At 36.1% G+C, this 22722-nt stretch overlaps 2 protein-coding genes across 2 annotated transcripts; one reads left to right on the forward strand and one right to left on the reverse strand.

Moving 5' to 3' along the window:
• Window positions 1-2194: 2194 nt before the first annotated feature.
• LOC110729010 lies at window positions 2195-4995 on the reverse strand. The gene is made up of 3 exons (XM_021908707.1): window positions 4727-4995; window positions 2657-4620; window positions 2195-2562 (listed from the first exon to the last, which is right to left on the reverse strand). The coding sequence occupies exon 2, from the start codon at window positions 4237-4239 to the stop codon at window positions 3631-3633; it is 609 nt and encodes a 202-aa protein (XP_021764399.1). The 5' UTR covers window positions 4240-4620; window positions 4727-4995; the 3' UTR covers window positions 2195-2562; window positions 2657-3630.
• Window positions 4996-18512: 13517 nt separating this feature from the next.
• Window positions 18513-19618, forward strand: LOC110729014. Its single transcript, XM_021908710.1, has one exon. The coding sequence runs from the start codon at window positions 18886-18888 to the stop codon at window positions 19369-19371; it is 486 nt and encodes a 161-aa protein (XP_021764402.1). The 5' UTR covers window positions 18513-18885; the 3' UTR covers window positions 19372-19618.
• Window positions 19619-22722: the final 3104 nt, after the last annotated feature.

A 22722-nucleotide genomic window follows, 5' to 3' on the forward strand; every position in this document is an offset into this window, starting at 1 on the left:
GGAGCCTATCATTGCTCTCAAGGTAAAGCCTTGGTGCTTGCTGTCAAGTTAGCTAGAAATTTTGGACTTAAAAATGTGATATTTGAGTCTGATAACTCATCCATCGTCTTGAAGCTTTCCAAGACGGACATCCACTTAACCGACCTTGATTTGATCCTTGAAGATATTTTATTTTTCTCCCGTAGCTTCGATTTTGTTTTTCGTCTCATGTAAGGAGAGATGGGAATTTTGTGGCCCATCATCTCGCTAAGCTCATTCCGTTCGGTCATGAACTAGTGTGGGTAAATCATGTTCCTTTTGAGATTTCCCCTTATGTTTTGAAGGACTCTATGTCCTTGAATTAATATAATCGGCTTTCGGTTGTTTCAAAAAAAAAAAAAGGATTAAATGGTTAATACTTCCTCCGTTCTGTTAATATTGCAACAAGGAGGAAATTACGCATCCCAAAACACATTTTATATGCTAAATATCTATAATTGTGTAAGAGTAAAAATTATAAAAAGTTGATATTGTGAAAGTATTATATGAGATGAATCCAACAAGATCCCAATTGACTATATTTTGCTTAACGTATAACTCATATTATATGGTCAAACAAAAGTGATGAATAGTGTAAAAAGTCCATTGTTACAATATTAATACAAGTATAATTATTTAAGGGGGTAATAAGGCCGACAACGGATGGAAAATCGTAGAGGGATTGGGCCAAGAGGAAACATACGCAACTCCCTTAGGCAATTCACCAAAGTCCAGAGGGCCAATTTTCATTTTGCCCAAGATAATGCATGTGGTTCTAATGCTTATGCAAATGGTGCCAATAACGATAATGCAAATGTTAAATACTTGTAATACCCCTAATTGACACACTATTTGAGAAAATAATTTTAAAAAGTATGGGCAAATTCATAGAAATATTTTAAAGCATATTATCATAACATTTTCCACTGATCGATTTAATTTAACCGCTTTGTTAGAAAAAAAATAATTCACACGAATATGGAAAAATGGAGCTCGGAGTTTAGTGAGCTAAATTTAAGTAAAGTGGTAGGTAGCTCTTTGTCTAGCCCTCTTACGCCAATAATGAGCAGGGCTAATCTGAAGTGAGTATTCCGCATTACAGTGAAGCCATCGACGCAATAATGATTGATGTAGTGAAAGTGAGAATGTTAACTTCTCTCCTCCATAGAAAGATTAAGCATGCCCGCTTAACACCTTTAGACTTTCCCTCCTCGGCCTAAGGCGAGTCAATGTGAGGATGCTGATCTTCAGACCGCCTTTATCCTTTCCAACCACAGCTTGCTCAGTTTGGATGCTGTTGATTTTCAGTTTTTAGTCTGCTGCTCTATTCGTTGCGCTCTGTTCTCACCATCTCAAATTGACGGTCATGGCGCTCATTAACGGTTTCAGGTATTAAGGTATTTATTCAGCCATCAGACTTCACCAGATGCTTATGACAAATCAAAGCACTTGTTTTACAGTTATAATCCTTTATAGTGCGCACCCAACCTTAAGGATGTGGGAATTAAGTCACTATCCCACACTGCTTAAAAGTTGTTCGAATTGGCTCGAATTAAAGCAACACTACACGTCTGCAGAGGTCCTCATTAAGGACAAAGTTTAGAGCTGCTCGAGTGGCTTGTAGAATGTGGTTAAGACGGAGAACTATACACCACATGTGGTGCACGGTGCATCCTAGACTCCTAGCAGTACACAGAGTAAGAAACAACCTTTGCATAATAATATTAATTTTGCACATAGGAACAGAACATTCACCATTCAAGCGACGAGTATGGATAACATTTACTCAAGTAATGAGCCAAAGGTAAATCAAAAGCAACAACTCCGGGATTTAGAAGATGCAATGTCAAGGATTCTAGTGATGTGATAGATTTATATCTTAAGATATACTCTAAACTCAATTTAACTTGCAAAATTCATCCTTTAACCCTAAAAAAAAGGCTTAAGCACGTTAGTCATAACGGGCCTAAGCAAGAGTTGGTAGCATACAACAGAATCAGGATTATTACTGTCCAACAAGCACATCAAAATCTTGCATTTAGAGTTCAGAAAGTACGCCCACGATGCTTATATAAACATCATTTCTCTAGAAAAAAGCATTCCACATCTTGTGTACTATGATCAAATACACCACCACACCAATTTCTGTGCAAAATGAAACATAGCAACAGTGCTATTCATGTTTAAGAGAGAGCATTGTATAACAGGGTATATTTATCAGAATCAACAAACTCAAGCCAAATGGAAATAAAAAAAACATCTGAATTGCTAAATAAAAACCAAGAGTCTACAACGATGCTTAACCCGCAACGATGAGGGAAAAGGTCTACGCAGATGCTCAACTGAAAATGAAACATAAATAGTCCAAACCACAAACTAGATCTACTAGTTCAACAAAGATACACTAGTACACAAGACGAACTGCCAAAACAGCAAGAGCACAACAGACGGTTCCACAAAGTGATCTACATAGAAGCATACTAACAGAGCAGATGCACCAGTCAAAAGCAGAACTCCAAATCCTTCACCGACTGATCCATTCAACTGCACAAGAAAAAAAGAGAGAGCAATCAATCCCACGTCTTAAAAAGTTAAACTACATAACCAAAAAAGGATTTAATTAAACCGTTTATCTTACCTTTAACAAAGCTTCAGATTGCCACAAGCCAGATGAAGAAAGAAAGGAAACATCTCCTGTTAAGAAAGACTGAAAAGCTAGATATTGAGGAAGGAATTGCAACAGAGGCAACATAAAGAAGCTCTGCAGAAGACAGAACACAACTACAAGCTATTTCTTAGTGCTGTGCCATCTTTACCTCTCAAAAAACCAGTAAAGAAGGCCAGCACGGATGATCTGACACTACTGTTAACTAGAGTCAGAAGCTAACTAGAAGCAGAAAAGAAAAGGAGCAAGATAGTGAAGAAACTATTTTTAGAATAGCAAAGAAAATATTGGAATGAGAAGTAAAGGTAAGAGGCTAAAGAGTTAAGATAACTAATAAGCCTAGAAGTAAAAGATGAAGAAGAAGAGACAATCTTTGATTGAATAAGGATATAAAAAAAAAATATATATAAGAAGAAAGTCGAGATCAAAGAGTCAGTATGTTCAGGAGTCTAATTCTCTACAGTATACACAGAAATGTTAGGTTTCAAAACTACAGCTAAGAGTAATGATCAGAGAAACTTGAGGTACATTAGATGAGGGAACTAATCTATACTTGGCACGATCAAGATAACCAAGCTGAAAATATTGCCCTTCACAAGTCCAATGGACACAAGGGTTACTAATTCACCCACGTCATATTGACATGAAATAAATTGTCACGTCTTTTGTTCTTCTTCTGCCTCTGAAAGTTTCAGAGAGATTTAATCATCCACCAATGTGACACTCCCTCCACAACATACTTCTTTCTACAAACAAACACCAAAACTACATGAACCACCACAAAACAGTAAGGAACCCCAGAGCCTGTTGACTACCAGCTGCAACTGTGATCTTGTGCCTTGTCTACCATAGCTACTAAACATCAAACTAGCCTAACTGAAAGGCAATTTATTTCCCTGTATATACACATCTACGATACTACTAGTACTTAACATCCCAGCCTCCACTCAATCATCAGCAATATCAAGATTGAGGATCCGACGAAGAGTCTTAGTAGCAGAGTCATCATCACGGAGGAAACTGAAGGGCGAGCGAGCAGATTCTCTACTCGGGGAAGCTGGGGCTGACTTAGGCATTGGTGGCAAGTTCAGATCAGACTCCAAGGCAGGCAACTCAAGTGACACAGTCCTCTTAGGTTTCATAGAGAACTTGGGCATGGGCAGAGAACTCGGAGGAGGTGAGTTCGAATATGCAGGTCCTGCCCATAGCTCCGAAAAGGACAGACTTTCCCTTGGTGTCCCCTTCTTACCATCCCCCTTCAACTTTATAGGGATTGGGCTACTCCTCACCGATCTTTTCGAGGTCTTACCATCCTCACTCATCGGTTTCCCACCACTCTTAGCACATGGGGTTTGAACTTTAGGGGACACAAAACCCCGGTTCATCACCGGAGAGCCGTAACCCTTAAAAGGGCTGGGAAGTAAGCCCATCCCAGATTCAAATGCCCTACAATTGATATCCCTAAACCCTCCAGATGGTGATGAGCCACACCCACCCTTTCCCCTACCACTGTAGTATTGATTCCTGTGCTGTGCTACAACTACAAGGGTTTCCATTTCAAACAGCAGACAAAATACACACAAATTTCACCAAATCAGTGACAATTAACCTCCTCTTTCTGAAGCTAACTTTATCAAAAACTGACTATAATCTCTTTCAAATAAAACCACTTTTTTCTTCTTTAACAAACTAATTTCAGATCTAACCAAAATATAACCAATTTCTATAGCATCAACTAATCAAAGTCACACTTTCAAGACCACTAACACAAACCCCAGAACAATAAAACCTCAGATCTCCACCAAAATCACAACAAGAACAAATTGCTGGTATAACTCAGCCAAAATCGACAAATTTACCCAGTTTTTAAAGCTCTTTTTCCAGACCAGATCCAGCAATCTACCGCACCAACCAACCAAATGAAAGATTTCAAAAATCTGCAAAATCACAGAATAAATATCAGAAAACACTCAAATCAAAGCAGTTTCACACACAAAAAAACCTCAAATAAAAGCCAAAAACACAAAGAAAAATCGCAATTACCAGATCTGGGAGTGAGAGGGAAGAGAGAAAGACCCTTTAGGGCTCGAAGAAATGGAGATGGTTTAAGAAATAGGTGGGTGATGTTAGTTTTAATACGAGTAGAAGTGAGTGAAAGAGAGGAGACAGAATGAAAGAGAGAGAAAGAAGAGAGAGAAAGTGAGAGAGTGAAAGGGGAAGTTAAGAAGGAAGATGGAGAGATGATGGGAAGGAAATATGGCTAGGAACTGTGGTGGGTCTTTTGGTCAACAGTGGTGTGTGGATTACTGGATTGGTTTGTAACGATTTTTACAAATGTCTTAATTCGTGAGAGGTTCCGGCCCAATAAAAAAAAAATCTAAGAAAAACATTTTGTAAAACTAGTAATTACGGAGTAATATTTTTACTACTATTTTTTTAATACCACGGAGTAACAGTTAATTTACTAACAGAGTAAAATTGAGAATGAAAACAAACTTTACAGAATATAGAGGGTTACGAGTATATAGAAATATACAAATTCTTAGTAATATGGATCACTTATTAATATACTAAATATTAACAAAACTTATTAAGAAAGAGTTGGCTCATTTGGTAAGACTGTTACCTTAGATCTTAGATGTTTGGGGTACGTATCCTATCAAGTGAGAGTCTCTATTTCCAAGTGTCTGGTCCGCAAATAATGGACCAAAAAAAACCGTTTGACCACCTTTTAAAGGTTTTCGATCAAATAATCACAAACCACAGACCTTGATTGGATTCTTTATTTTCATATAATATGATTCTTACATGTTATTTTACTTATTGGTGGTTATACGGTTAGTATTTGGATTAATTAAAGTATCACTTCATTGTATTTGTATTTTCACTACAATCACATACGAATATAACTATAATCGCAAGATTTCGAGGTTTTTCCACGTTCGTTAGTTCATGCAATCATGCATGCATAGTGGCTTACTTACTAATAGAATACTAGCTTGGCTCGTGAGTGATTATTTAACTTGAGACCGTTTCAATTCTAGGAGAATAAGAAAGAGACAATGTTTTGACTTGATGATTTGTCAATGCCTCTCATTGTCATGTACTCATGTACAAGTAGTGTAAAACTCTACAACTGGCTATTAATTAAATTAAAAGCACTCTTTTACTTGTTATAAGCTATGCCATTTCCGAGTATATATATATAGTTAGTGCACATACGTAGTGTATATTAGTGTATAGATTTTTTTTATTTGTTTTTTCTAATAAGGTGCATGAGGAGCCCCCTCCTATCACAGGAGGGGGGTGAGGTTTGAAGCCTCGTCACGCTTGGGGGTAAATGGCCTAAGGCACTAACCATATCTCCATCCCCTACATCCTCATATTAGTGTATAGATAGAAATTGAAACGAATGAGGATTTATCTTAAATGAAATAAAATATACATAGTATATAAAAGGAAGAAAATTGTCAAAAATAATATTGTATGTTGTAATTATTTTGACGATGGGGGTATTATTTTATTACTTGTATAGTTATATAATACCATACGGATTATATGAGCTGGTTTGAGTTTTGATTAAGTGTGAGTTAATATTGTTTTTATTTAAGTATCTAAAGTGGTCCAAATTGGTCCAAATTCGTCTGTTTAGTTGAGCAGTTCACACATCAACACCGTCCAAATGGAGAAAGAAAAATAATTCTAAAGCTAGATCAAGTCTTTGCCAAACATTTTTTTAGTAAAAAAAATCTATGGTTGAACAATGGGAACAAAAAACATATATAAAATGAAAGGTTCATTATATAAAAGGTGATATTGTTAAAGGTTATTTGCAAAGTGCCAAAGTATGGAATTGTGGAAATTTTGAATTAATTAGTCTTACTTTAGCAGAATGGACTAGTAATACATAGAGAGTCAAATCACCTTTAGTAATAAGGAAGACTGGAAGACTGAATTTGGTCATATACTTGTTTTTTTTTTCCTTATTACACTATCCAATAATTAACATCAAAATATAATGCACAATTTGCTGTCATTCTAAATTTAGTTTGTAATAATTTTACATTTAAATTGCTAATTCTAAATATGTTGCATATACCAGTACTTCGTGTATTATAATTTTCAAGATTTAGACGTTAATTGAGTGTTTTTATTTGTATTATTATTTTAGTTCATAACTTATTCAATTATTGCACAATAATATTCGATTTTCAAAATGAATCGAGACCATATAATCTATTATGCCTACAATACATGCATATGAATCCAATAATAATACCCTTTGCTCATTATTCGGAAAATTATCAAATAATAACCCAAGCAATGTCCATGTACCCTAACTACGATTATGTATTGTAATTGCACAAATAATGAAAAGGCAGCCAAGTATAGGTCCTGTGTTTAGTGGTTAGACAACAATACTAGAGAATAATGAGAGGCGGGGAACATCTTGAGGAGGAGACACCCTACATTATTAATCCAAGTAAGGCCCTCCATTAAAATTAATTACTTTATTAATTATTTATTCTTCTCATAATTATACAGAATTTACGTAGTATATTTCTTCTCTTTTTGTCATAATCGCATTACAGCTTGACACAAGTTGGGGACAACTTTTTGTGAATTATTGCAATAATTAAGGGTAATTTTGTAATTTTAGGTTAGCTTTGTACTAGTTTGACTCATTGTATTGTACTGAGTACCATGAGTAAATTATCATTTTTTTTTTCCCTTTTTAAGGTAAAGAGAAAGAGTCTGACCATATTTCAACTCTCACAGTTTTTTAATCCGGGATTTGTGGGTCCATTCACTTTGAGAGTGAGGGGGAAGGGTAAGGGGACCCTCACTTCAAAGTGTTTCTAGTGAAGATTGAACCCTCAACCTCAAGGTTGGAAGGTGACAATCTTACCACTACACCAAGCTCAGTTTGGTACTCTACGAATACATTGACTTTGAACTTTTATGAAATCTTCATACCTTAATACTTAGTACTAATGTTGAATGAACATAACACTTTTAAAAGCGTATAATAATATAAATATAATACTATTTTTTTTTTTTAGTTTACATGTTTTGATTTCATCACTATTTACACACTCCCCTTTAACCATGTCTAGCTTTATATGTAATGAAAATTATAGTAATATGAGATCTTGTTAGATTCGTCACAATAATATTTTCAAAACATCAACTTTTCATAATTTTTATTTATCGGTAATTAAATATATGAATGGTTGAACTTATTTATCAACAAATATGATTAAAGAAAAGTGTAAACTAGAACAAACGGAGAAAGTACACAAGAATTACAATCACTCATCCCTAAGACAATAATATGAATTACTGAACTAGAATTTTGTTATTGTGAGATCCTCCTCCACAAAATTTGTCAACTTTCTAACAATTTGTAATGCTCCGTATTTTGATAAGAAATATGAAGTACTCCGTATGTTTCAATCGTTATGTGTTACCAATAACTGTTACCTAAGACCTAGCACTAAAAAGGGTTTTATTATCAATCAATAAAGTGTTGACTCATTTGATAAGACTCTTATATAAAATTTTAGAAGTTTGAGGTTCGAATCCTACCACGTTAATGTAAGAATTTTTTTAATTGCTACAGTGATATTTTTAATGTGTCATTATATTTACAATGGAATTTTTAATGTATTACTAGAGTATAAGCTACTTTAATAGTATTATTTATAGCTATTTTAGGTTTAAAAAAAAACACCACTGTTTTATTGTATAACTGATCACTTGACATGTAAATTGCACCTATGCGCCAATACTTAACTCTGAGCGAGTAGATTGATTAAGACAAGGGAGATGATAGGCAACCTAAAAATGGCAGTTGTTGTGAGGTGGTCCACCGGCTGCAGCCGGTAAGGCAAAGTAATATGCAAAGGGTATCGTGTTTCCATTTTGGGGCCTGGAAAATATAAAATGAAAGGATTCTTTACTTGTGGGGTACACAAAGAAGAATAAAGGCAACCCCATTTTTCGCCTTTATTATAACTCACCTTTTGTTCTCACGCCGAAAGTTACACTAAGCAACAATTCTATCCTACTTTTGCCCTTCATGTCTTTTATACGGGTTATTCGGTCATTAATACATAAATTATCTTTTTTTTTTTATAAATGGTTACATAGTGCAGTCAGCTATCTATAACCTAGGATGCACGGAAACGGATACGGACACGGACACGATACGGACACGGGAAAACGGCAATCCTAAAATAGGGGACACGGGTACGGCGTATAACAAGGCATATAATATATTAAAAAAAACGAGAATTTGACAACTAATTCAATAAAACACTAAATAATTAGCCTCAAAACACACAATTTTAATTAAACAAGTAAATGAACAAAGTGTACGGACATAGTCGGATACATATCAAGAAACCATCAAACCAGACATGTCTTAATAGTACTCTTCAAGTAATCAAACAAAACTAGAAACATAACACAAAATCAAACATCTCATCAAGTAATCAACAAAACTGTCAAAACACGGTGGTGGGCGGTGGTTGTCTGGCTGACGACGAACAACAAATTGAATTATTGAAGCAATTGAATTTCAGAAAATCAGAAGTTCTTACACACTTACACTGATTAAAACCCTAAAAAATTCCCCAAATTAGCATTACTCGAATTCACTTCAGAATCACAGCAATTGTTGAATGGCAGAAATTGAGCTCCAGTAAAGATAACAATGGAGCTCAATTGTTGAATGGCAGAACACCAAGAAATAAGCACGAAAAGGCTGAAATTGAGCTCCATTAAAGACAACAATGGCGGAGACTCAGAAAATGAAGACCGATTAAGTTCTCTCCCAGACTCCATTCTCACCGACATTCTCTCACTTCTCGACATCCAAGGATGCATATTCAGAACTTTAATTGAATTTAAAAAAAAAAAAAAGTAGAGAAGAACCATACCTGGTGGCTGACACGGACGACGGGCGACAAGGTGGGCGGTGGAGTGATAGGTGGTGGCTGAGGACGAGCAGGCGAACAGCAAGGGCCAGGCCAGCAACTCCAGCAACCCCCGCAACAATGAGAGATGAAGGCCACGAGCAGCAAGGGCCAGGCGAGCAACCCTGACAACCGGCAAGGAGGCGAGTGGCGGTGACGGAGACAGCAAGCCGGCGGTACGGTGAGACCTACAAGTCGGCGACTGAGCAAGTGAGCAGCAAGGGGTTCAGTTGAGACTTGAGAGGATGAGAGGATTGAGAGTTTGAGAACTGGAAACTTGGAAAGAGGTAGAGAGGCAAAGCATAGGAATTTAGGTATTTCGCGTGTCCATACCAAAACGGCCCGTGTCAGCCCAAGACACGGCCCGTGTCCAAAAATCAAAAACGGTTAAAAAAAATCGGACACGGTTTTCTGCGTGTCGGACACGTGTCGCCCCGTGTCTCATCCGTGTCCGTGTCCGACACGCGTGTCGACTCGGACTCTTCAGATTTTTGGCGTGTCCGTGCATCCTTGTCTATAACACGTACCAATAGAGCCTCATTATTTAATTAGAAATTAACTCATTTAGTCATTTTACTATTTAGAAACTTAATTTTTGATAAATCATGCATCATCCGATTCTTTAAAATTAGAAGAGTAAAGAACTGAAGACTCACCCACTCTCCATATTACTCACCTATCCTTATTTCCTTTCCCTATCTAATCAACTCCACAAATTCGAGGCATGTTGGATATTTTGGTTTGCACTTGTATAACTCACCAAATTAGTGTTGCCATTTTTGGTAACATAACATTCTTTTTAATTAGTAGTGTGTTAAAATATTAAGGGAACAAAGAAAGTCTTAGTTGTACTAAGCTAGCAAAGTAGCAGGTCAAGTTAAGTCTATAATGTATTGTACACACTAACATACATGTTCTTTTTTTAAAGGCACATTTAGGACTCAGGAGAGTTCCAAACGCACAACAAAATATTGTGATTGTACCATGCATGTACATGGTACACTACTTAAGTGTTTAATTAATGGTAAGCTAATTTTCAGTCCTTAGGTCACACATTTATCCTTTTAAAGTAGAGTTCTTGTGACATGGATTTTTAAAGTAGTTTTTTTTTTTTTTGGAGGAATTGGGAAAAATAGTCTTCACAATTTAGAGATTTTTTTTTTTTGGTGTTCCATCCGGTTCACCCTTCGGGGCTAATCCGGATTCGGAGATCAGTTGTGGGTGGTTAGGTTTCAATCCCCTCCCGATTGTTGTTGCGGGGGATCGAACACGGGTCCTCCCTACCAAATGTAGTCTCAAATACCACTACGTACACCAACAACCAATTGGTACAATTTAGAGATTTTAATAGCTAAAAACCAACAAACATCTCTTGTTTTGCTCAAGCTGTCATGCCTTGAATTGGTTCAAGGCTATGTACGGAATATTATGTAAGGATTTATTATTTTCTATTTAGATACAGTTTTAAAATGTGAGATTGTGTTAGTTTGATTGGTGGTTCCATGGATAAACTCATACTTTTCAAATTGAATTTAATAATGGTGACATGTTGATGACTTGTAGAATTCTTTTTCAACCTTTTACCCTGTCAAATTTATTGTAATCCAATATATACATATATACAAATGATATAAATACTTGTTCTAACACCATTTAAGGTATAAAAGATATTTCCCTCATTTGGAGAAGAATAATTTATATTTTTTATTTATCACTAAATTATAATTTTGTGTTGCTTTTGATATATTTAACATATATAAAGATTTTCAATAATATTCAATTCTTAGTAACCAGTTATTATCAAATCATGTACCTTGATTAATTATAATAATATTATTGGGTAACTTATCCAGAAGATACTCGATTTGTATAATGTATAGTAGCTTCATTCATTCTTAATTTCGATTGTTACGGTGTAACAAATTTAAGGTTAGGTGGATCAAATGGAGTTGGTGGATCGCCAAAGCTTGTTGGTACGGTTGATCAGAGATAGTAGGAATTGGTGTAACTGAATTAATTAGCACTAACCACTAAGCATATATATTATGTACATTTACGCATGCATACATTACATTATTAAAAGTCCAATGAGAAGAGTAAAAACAAATTTATTTTCAAAAGTTGACAATAAATTTTCATAACTGAGTGAATAATATGTCTTGATTAGCAAAATTTAGATGATATGCCTGCAAATGTCCGATGTAAATCAATGTTATTCCATGCATGCATGGGTATATATTTCTTATCACCTATTTATTTTTTTTACGATAAAGAGGACCTTAATCAAATCTCGACCATCACAGTTTTTGGGTATGATATTTGAGCCACTTGGAAGTGAGCGAGGGGAAGGAAGGGATCCTCAATCTCATGATTATTGTAGTTGGGAGGATTTGACCTTGTAATCTCATGATTATTACCTATGTATAAATGGCAAACTAATTATACAATAAAATTGTTACAATATGAGTAGTTATTCATGACTAACTGTCTAACCCTAAGAAGTTATACATATTGCGTGTAGTATGCTTATCCAAATGACAGGGTATAGATAGAAATTGCAAAAACTAAGGAAAATTTTTAGGGGGTAGGTCATCTTCCAAGATTTGAGCAGTGGCGGACCCAGGAATTTCCGACTGATGAGTCACAATCGATAACCAAATATGTAAAAAAAAAATTTGACAACATGACAAGCTTAGCTCTCTAATAATTGACAAGATTAAAATCTGTACAAGTATTAGGGTGTATTCACAATTTGACAGACATAATTGACTATATCATTAGGGTGGGTCGACTATATCATAAGCAATCGTCCGAATCGCCAATCAAATCAGCACATATGCAAAACCCCATATAAATCTACCAAAGTCAATGGTGTATTGACAATTTGACAGACATAATTAACATCAATAAACACCCTAAATAAACACTGATTACAATTCACATGGTCAAAAAGGTTCAAATTTCATCAAAAACCCAACAACATTAACAAAAGGTTCAAAGTTTACCAAACAAACAACAACAAAATCAACCAAAGAAAATAAATTTTTTTTTTTTTTTTTTTAAAAAAAAACTTAGAAATTTTTTTTGGGCCCTGGTGAGTCATTTGACTCTCCATGCACAAGGGCAGGTCCGCCAATGGATTTGAGAACGACATTCGTATGTATGATACTATATTATATACTTTCTATATTAATACGTCGCTTTTAAAAACACTATTGATGATAAATTACATGATACTCATGCTACGTAATGTTGTTGCATGACAATGCATGCGACAGTTTCTAATACTATCTCCGAATACAAATAAAGGTAATTGGAGGGATAGTGTTAAATTTAATTGTTGACGTGATTAGTGGGTATGTATAAGAAAAAATGATAGATAATATACGAAAAAGTTGTCAAAATTTAGTTAGTACTCCGTAAAAGAACTAGGTTGATAAATATGAGACAGTGACTCGAAATAATGAATTAAAGAAAATATATGAATAGATTTTGGAAAAAAAAAACCAATAAAAATTGAAAGTGTTGAGAACTTTTAGAAATGGAGGTACTAGTGTACTACAATTACAAGTACCGGTTTTTCTGGGCAAATTCGATAACTGGAAGCTGGAGCATTCGTCATATCTTTCAAGAGGCAAATCAAGCAGTGAAGTGGAAAGCAAATGCTGGTCATTTAGTTAGTTATATTATGGATATTGTTCCTTATAATAATCTTCTTTATTTTCCATCATTTCTTCTGACGTATTAGAAATTCCACCCGTGAGGAGGGTTTCTTAATGTTTTATTTTTTCTTAGCATTACTTAAAATAATAAATAAATAATAATAATAATAATAATAATAAAATTAAATTTTTTTTTAGAAAAAAGAGTATAAATTCATGCTACTTGCCTTTCTCTAAGTTTGGTGTATTGAATTTGGGGGTCGTTGTTTAGGATGATTTATGTTCACTTAACTCTAATTTGTTTGGGTACGAAAGGGTCTCATTCTATTTAAGCCCACATCATTGGGCTAACTACTTTATGTCCAGGCCTTCCTTATAAAAGTAAAATGCCAATGTTTATTCTCTCAATTTTATACTCCATGTTATCCAAGGTCTTACCATTTAAAATACAAATGACGGCCCAATTATTCAATTAATGGGCTTTACTATGATTGCACTAGTATTGGTTTGTTACAAGTATCTACTCCGCAATTATTTTTCAAGTGGTAAGATAAAAAATCATTAAAAAGCCCTCCTTATGAAGGATATTTTCTAAAAATATATACTCGGTAATTATTGCATAAACTACCAATATATACTCTGATCACATAGACAACTCATAAGTAAGTTGCTTCAAGATTAGAGGTCTAGTATTTGAGCATTGAGAATACAATTATGGGTGCGTTTTATTCACCTGATTTTTTACTTATCTGATCTTATCTGAACTTATTAGTCCTTATTTTAGTTATAAATTAAATTGGGTAGCCCTGATTAACCCTTATCACAATTTATCTGAACTTATTTTTCCTAAACTTATCTTATCTGAACTTATTAACCCTGAAATAAGTGAAAATAGGGTGAACAGAACCGGACCTATATTCATTAAGCTAGATAGCTTTGTCTCAGTTTGGAGTTTACGATGGCTTGGACTTAATTTTGTTTGGCTAGTTTACATATATAACAACGTAAGTAACTCTATTTTTAAGCTCATGAGTAAAACTATCCCTTTCGAAAATTTTGTGACTAATTATTTTATAATCGTGAAAAGGTATGACTTTGTCTATTGACAACCTTGAGAAGCAAGGTTTTTGCTTATCATTTACTTAGTACATGTGGTATCATATCGCTGTATTAATCTACCCAGTCAAAAGTTTTTAAATTTGTAGTTCAATCTTTTTTGGCAATTTCTTAAAAATCTCTTATTCATTACCGAGTAGGCGGGTATGAAAGATTGAAATGAATACTACTCTATTTGTGTGAAGAAACTCCTGCCATTAAATATTGACCAAAGTTTTGACAAGAAGATAAGAAGGTGATTAATACAAGTGTTTGGGTCCAATTTAGTCCAATTGGGCTTAGGCATTAAATGATCCAATTAAAAGCCCAAGGTCAAGGTTCATCTCTCCAATTGTGCTAAAGTCAAAGATCAGTCCTCAAGGCAAGCCAATTGGGCTAAGGCCCAACTTCTCCATGTATGAAGAGGTATAAAAGCCATCAATATTACATTTGTACATTCATTCAAGCAAAGCCTCAAGCAATTAATTCTCTTGCATAGTGTTCTCTTTACGCACCGTACTGACTTTAGCATCGGAGGGGCCTTCCTCGGCAACACCCCCGAGGCTAGTTTACGTGTGTTTACTGTGCAGGAAACCTTCGGCCCAACATTACTTGGACCGAATCTAGTCTTCCCCACAGACGGCGCCAAATTGTTTCGGGTGAAAACAATGGGACCTTGCCGAAGGTCTCAAGGATAACAGCAACAGTTGGAAATTGTTTATTCAGCCTCGTCTGAAACCTTCGCCTTCGGGTAACTGGGTTTCAGATTGCTGACAAAACTCGTCTTTTTAAAGAACACTGGTCTTTCAGCTGAAGTCAAACTTCAGTAAGACTTGTTCTCCAAAGACATGAGTCCATGGACAATTCTGGGATATTGCCTTAACTGAGCCTTGTATCCCAGAAAGCCATTATCCGAAACATTGCCTTCAGTTGGCCCTGTGTTTCGGATATCCATTTTTCAATGATAGACAGAAAATCAAGGATAACAGCAACAGTTGGAAATTGTTTATTCAGCCTCGTCTGAAACCTTCGCCTTCGGGTAACTGGGTTTCAGATTGCTGACAAAACTCGTCTTTTTAAAGAACACTGGTCTTTCAGCTGAAGTCAAACTTCATTAAGACTTGTTCTCCAAAGACATGAGTCCATGGACAATTATGGGATATTGCCTTAACTGAGCCTTGTATCCCAGAAAGCCATTATCCCGAAGCATTGCCTTCAGTTGGCCCTGTGTTTCCAATACCCATCAGCTTCAAGGATGCCGTAATGCAACTCAATTTGTTCGGCAAACCGATACTGTTCGGCATTCTCCACCCACCATGAGTAGGGGCGGTTCTTTATCATGGCCGAAGCTACTTCGGCATCCTCCCACTCTGAAAACCCGAGGAGGATATCCCAAAGGACAGCGGGAACTTCATCGTCCCGCCCAGAAGCGCTCGGCCCCTCCGTTCTCTGAGGAGGAGCCGAGGAAATTGGAGTCGCCCTGATCCCTTCAGCAGGGTCAGACTCTGCTCTTTGTCCATTCCAGGTCCCAATCCTAATCCTAGGATCGGGAATTGGCCTTGCTCTTCTTGGAGCACGGGCTCTACCCCTAACTCCTCTCGCCATTGATAATTTCGAAGAAAAAAGTCGAAAAAAAGGAAGGAGTTCGAATTCGAAGAAAAATAAACTAAAATCAAAGGAATTTACCTTAATCTGAAGCGAAAGTTGCCGATTTACGAATTGGTAGTGGCAAGTCTCAGTTTCTAAGCTTAATGCTCGGGGAATTTGCGAAGTTTTGATGCGGGTTCTTGGGTTCTCTCGAGAATTCTGGGTTTGTGTTGGTGAATAAGTGAGGAGAGATGACGCGCCTCTGATTATATCTCCAGGAATGGGAATACGGGGAGTCCGCGTTTCAATTTCTCTTAAATACCCCACTAAGTAACCGTTAAACACACGACCTTGCGATTAAACTGCCCATTATCCGTCCAACTTCCACAATTATCCGCCTTAACTGTTGTTATCTCATTAATTACAGTTTAAATTCAAATTTTTGGATTAATTAAATCATTCACTTCCCTCCTTTTCTGATTAAATCAAACCCGACCCGTCATCCTTCCAAATCGGGTCTGGGGGGCAAGTTGTTTGGGTCCAATTTAGTCCAATTGGGCTTAGGCATTAAATGATTTAATTAAAAGCCCAAGGTCAAGGTTCATCTCTCCAATTGTGCTAAAGTCAAAGATCAGTCCTCAAGGCAAGCCAATTGGGCTAAGGCCCAACTTCTCCATGTATGAAGAGGTATAAAAGCCATCAATATTACATTTGTACATTCATTCAAGCAAAGCCTCAAGCAATTAATTCTCTTGCATAGTGTTCTCTTTACGCACCGTACTGACTTTAGCATCGGAGGGGCCTTCCTCGGCAACACCCCGAGGCTAGTTTACGTGTGTTTACTGTGCAGGAAACCTTCGGCCCAACATTACTTGGACCGAATCTAGTCTTCTCCACTTCATCGGACCTTCGGCAAGGTCCCATTGTTTTCACCCGAAACAACAAGTACACAAAATGACATGACATTTGAGATTGATGATGACTTAATTGCTGATTAAAAGTGGGTGGAAAAGTGGCCCAAAATTTGAGACAAGTCACAATTCTCAAGCTTTATGATCATCTGTTGTTACATGTGAAAGTATGAAGAACTGAAGGTACGATGTAATTGCAGCAATAATATTATGGCTTTATCATAAGCTACAAAATTTGGATAACAAATGAAGTGATGCATCCATGTACGTGTTATCTAATGCCCTATGAGGTACTTCATTCAATAATTAATTATGGATAATTAACTTTATAGGGTTATTTTCGGTAGCCAAGAGCTCATGGTTGAACTAGACGTGAGTCTAGAGGTGGTTATTGGACAGGGTAGCCCAATGATAATAGGGTTAGGGCCAAGCTTATAGGGCTTTTAATGGACAGGGCTATTAATGGACAAGACCTTTATTGGGTAGGGTCAATATAGGGCCAACATGTTTTTCCAATTTAGTTGATAAAGAAAATACATAATGTAAAAATAATTATATAGATTAATTTGTATTCATATGTATTTAATAATGGCTTTGTCCAATATTTATTTTAATTGATATTTTGTAGGCCCGCCCATTATCGACCCGCGACCTGCATTGGCCCGACCCTATATTGACCTTATAAAATGTGACCCTCTTTGACCCTGACCCGCAACCTACCCGCACCGACCCTGACCCGACCCGCCCAATAACCAGGTCTAGACATGACATACTTGACTAGTTACAAGACTTATAACAATGTCTCTCGATAAGAAGAGAATTTAATTGACTGTGCAATATGGATATATAGTTATATACTTCCCTTAAAATGAAGTATTACATAGTCATAACCTCTAAGTCTAAACTTATAATAGGGGTAGGGTGTTAATTAGTCAAGTTAGTTGGCAAACAATTTGAGTTGACTCGAATTTTTTAGAGACTGGACATTACCAAGGGCTTGTTTGTTTCTTGGCAATAATGAAAAATTAGTCAGCCACAAGCTAAGTTTCATCATGACTTTACATAAAGGGCAATTTATAGGAACCTTAATATTCTGTTGAGCTAGATTATCATTGGTATGAAGGACATTAGAGCCCTAAGTCTTAGGTGACATCATCATTTTGAGTCTTAAAACTTATGCTTAAGACTTTTCCCATTTTTCTTCTTAAATCTCAAGTAAGTCTTAAGTTGGGTCTTGAAATTTCAAGACTCAACTTAAGACTTGAGATTGGGACCCACCTCACTATTATTTTATTATCTTTTTTTTTTTTAGTTTTTTTTACACTTTTCTACATATAATATGTTATATATTTAAGTCTTAGGGCTAAAGTGATAAATTTGTGCAAGTTTCAGTAAGTCTTAACAAGAATGTGATGACATCATTTTCAATGAAAAGCACAAAAAATGATGTCACATTCAAGGCTTAACATTTCGGGCTAAACTTGCTCTAACGAAGCAATTGCCAATATAAATACTAGAAACATACCGAATAGCATTGATCATGAGCTCATAAGAGTCATAACACAAAGATTTGGTTTGGCTTTGAATCTATGATATTGCATGAATGCACATAATTAAGGTCCCACCACCTCAAACTTCCAAAACTACGATCAAATCAAGATAATCACAAGAATTAAAAAACCTCACTTAAATTATAGTGTGTGTAACCCGTTTAATTACCATATTTACCAAGTATATATATAAATCCTTTTTTTTTTCTTATCTCCTAAAAAAATCAGTTACACAGAAAAAACTCCAGAAAAGAAATCCCCAAATCTTCAACCACACATACATTCACTGTAACTCTTCTTCACCCCCCTTTTGAATTTCCGATCTTCAATCAATAACCCTAATTAATTTCATTTTAATTTTTTCAAATTCCCTATAAATTTCCCACGAATTAGGGTTTGGTTTCCAATTCGTCCCAAATGAAGGTCCACCCAGCACCGAAGAAGCGAAACATAGCCCTACGATACGACATCGTATCATCATCGTCTTCAACAACACCTTGCAGAGGTCAAAAGAAGCTTCGAAGACTTCCCCACATCTTCGCGAAGGTTCTAGAACTACCCTTTTGCTCAGACGCCGACGTGGACATCGAAGAAACCGTTGATTTCTTCAAATTCACGGTGTTTGACACGGATGTGGCGTCCGATGTGGTGGCGGATACGGTTGAGATTCACCCAGGTGTCACGAAGATAGTGGTCCGAAGTAATTCGATTGCTGACGTGGCGATGACGGGGCTTGAACTCGATTTATGGCGGTTTCGGTTGCCGGATTGTACTCGACCGGAATTAGCGACGGCCACGTATGACGGCGGCGATTTGGTGGTGGTGGTTCCGAAGGATGAAGAGGAGAGAGAAAATGGGAGAGAGGGTGTTTGGGGTGAGGGCAATCTTGTCATTGTACAGTGAAATTGATGACTGGTGAGAGAGCTTAAATCAAAGCTTTTTCTTTTTCTTTTGATTTTTATTTTTTAGTTTTAATTTTTCTTGTTTTGGTTAGTTTCCCTCGTTTTTAATTATGTTTCTATAGTTGAATCATATGTAATGTGGGAAACAAAAAGGTTTGCAATGCTATTTTGGGCTTCTTATGCTTTCAATGTGATCAATGTTCAATTATGTTCTTGATTTAATATTATTATATTGAGTAATTTGATGCTGGGATTTGTGAATTTTCTTTTAGTATAGTGTTATGATGTGCATTTTTTTGGGATGTTCAAAAGTTGGGTATTTCTTTTTTTTTTATTGATTACTATGATTATGATTATAAAGTTGAAGGCTTTTTAGTGGAATGATGGGTTGAGCTTACATTGTCTGTAGAAGCATTGTTAGGAAGCTTTAGGTGTTTTGATGGGGGTGAAAATGTTAGTGTTTGTTTGAACTTCATTTAGAGACCATCGATGGTGATGTTGATACTACTATACTATGTTGTTATAGCTGGTAAAGCTTCATTTTACTTGTGGGAGATGAGACTTCAGAATTCATCCTGTTACATCTTGTACCCCCTCTCACCAGACAAGCATTGAAAACATAACAGGGCGAGTCCTGTTACTCGTTCACGGTATTAGTGTGATCACGGTGGCATGTTATTAGATATTGTTGTAGTTGCATTTGGACACTAGGACTGTTTGACTTGTATTGCCTGGCATGGGCCTTTGATGGTGATATGGTGTATGTTTTATTGAATAGTACACTCGATTTGTATTTAAAGTTGCTTCTGATTAATTGTGGACCTTGGAAGTGAGGTCACTTATAGCTTATCTATATTTGATCGGAATAATTTTATGAAGGGCTATTCATCTATTTTGTATAGGAGTAGCTGAATAGGTTTCTACTTAGATGCTATTCTCTGTTGGAATTCCATCTTTGTTTCACTCTATACATCTAATGTCTTCTGTTTTTAGTGCTGCATTATTGTTCATGATGCTGTAAATTATCAGTGAGGCATTTGTTTTGATTTGTGTTTATGGTTAGATAGAAGATTCCCCTCATAGTACTCACTTTCCTGCTGATTCTTGTAACATAGAAGTATTACTCGTGTAGTTGTGTGTGCCCTGTGTGGTCAAGGAATAGTTGAAAATCTAATATACTTGGAAATATCAGATTTTTGAGGGTAGAGGAAGGAAAGGGAATCCTCTCATCCTCTAGATATCCTAGTTGGGATTTGATCCCATGACTTCATGGTTACAAGAAATAAACCCTGAACACTAAGCCTAGAAAAGCTTGGTATTTGGTGATTTGCACTTGTTCATGTTAAAAGTTAGCTTGTATTATCCTTTTCTATTGCAGGATATCTTTTTCATAAAGCAAGTTATTTAAACTTCTCCGATCGTAGTGTCATGATTTGGGACTTGCTTTATGTTGTATAAGAAAAGATTGCCTTTTATGAAACGCTTTTATCCCAGACTTTGTGACCATTCTTTGTCATAATTGTGGGGAGTTCTTGACTTCGTCTTTAGTTTCTCACTTTATGCTTTAAAAATTCTATGATACCTTACTTTACCAAATGTCTCAAGGTTCTTCCTCTCTCCTATGTTTCGAGTTTGTACATCTTGGTGACTAATGCAGCAGTGCTGGAGCAGCAATGGTTCCGTAGCACATGCCTCAACGGGCACCGCCTTTTATGCTCTGCGACTCGGTGACAATTGAAATAAAGTGGAGGTGGAGTGGAGGGTGGTCCTGGTTTGCAAATGCACTATTTTCTGCTACAGTAAGCTACATTCCCTGACCCACTTATGTCTATCTTTCGCCATCACATATAGCTTGAATTTTACCTGATCTTTTGAAAGCACACTATACATGAAATAAATCTTCATTATTTTTTAAAATTTTATTTTAAAGTATTTTGGCGTTTCATTCCTTGAGTCCATATGCTGTGGACTGTGTGGAGCATTCTAGGAACAGTTTCTCAGAAGTTGCATTCCTTGGCTGCTTCTTTCTGTGTGTGTGGTATCAGTGCTTCTTTTTCTGGGGCCCTCATTTTATTATCGTTTAAATTGTTTAACATTTGCTTAATCCTTGTGATGCTTAAATACGAGTCAAGATTGTCTTTTTGTTTGCTTCTTGACCTTTTTTTTTTTTTTTAAATTTCATTTTGACAAATTTGGTATTGTTACCTGTCAAATTATACATCTTTCTGGGTTCTTGAATTAGGTCTTTAGTGATGATGCTGGTTTAGTGGACCTTGCTTGGCTCTTCTCACCTCTGTGACATAACAGGGGCTTATCGTTTATGTGTGCAGTCATCCTTTAAAAGTGCACTTCATAATTCATATTAAGCCTTATTTAATCTTGGGTCCGGGTATGGGGTTGATGACAAACTACTCGGTATGTTTTACTAAATGTTTTTGAGTTAAAGCTTTTTGAGATCTGGACATAATCAAAGCATGGGGGGATCAGATTCTGTTATGGGTCTGAAGGATATTGGGAGAAAACTTTTCATCAGTGACTGATGGTATGATGCATTGTATCAGTGTGATTTATGCTTCTCTCTGACATTGCATTGGCATCTTCCTTGTTCTGTTTTATTTTCCCTCTGTTGGACGATCAATGACTGTGAGCGACTTTGCGCCTTTGATTGGTTTGTCGGTTTGTATGCAATGTGCAAGCTTTTGGGTTGTGCATATGGGCTGAGAGGAACAGATGTGGTTTTGGTGGTAGGGTGCAGGAGGGGTGGGGGTTGTAAAATTTTAGTATTATCTTAGCTTGGCTAAAATCAGGAGTTGATGACAAATTGAACAGGTTGAATTGGATAATCATCAGCATTGAATACAAGTATAATGGTTCTATATCAGTCGTATGACTAAGTTAGTTGGCATCTACAATTGTCAATTAAGTACTCGAGCAACCATAAAAAATTTCAAAACCTATGAGAGAACATACAATTCTTTATCAAGGAGTAAGATGTTCCTACCTTCAGTCTGAACTCTGAAGTTGTATTTGTGGTAGAAGTGCTAGGTGAGATGCAAAGTTTGCAAGGCAAGTCCTAGCACTTGAATGTTAACTTAAACAGCCCATTGACATTAGATATCTGGTGTAGTAAGTGTTTTGTTCTGGTGAATTTGTCTTCATTCAAACTATTAATGTTATCATATTTGAACTTCTTAACATTTTTTTGCATGAACTGTGTTATAACTTATTTTATTTGAATTTATCTTAACTTACATTTACGCTTTTACCTTATCTATTATGAATTACCTTCTTCCTTGTATAAAAACAGACATAATTCTTAAATTGTACAATTGTGACCTCTAATTTTACTACA

Source organism: Chenopodium quinoa, unplaced genomic scaffold, assembly GCF_001683475.1.
Source record: "Chenopodium quinoa cultivar QQ74 unplaced genomic scaffold, ASM168347v1, whole genome shotgun sequence".
Classification (NCBI taxonomy): Eukaryota; Viridiplantae; Streptophyta; class Magnoliopsida; order Caryophyllales; family Amaranthaceae; genus Chenopodium; species Chenopodium quinoa.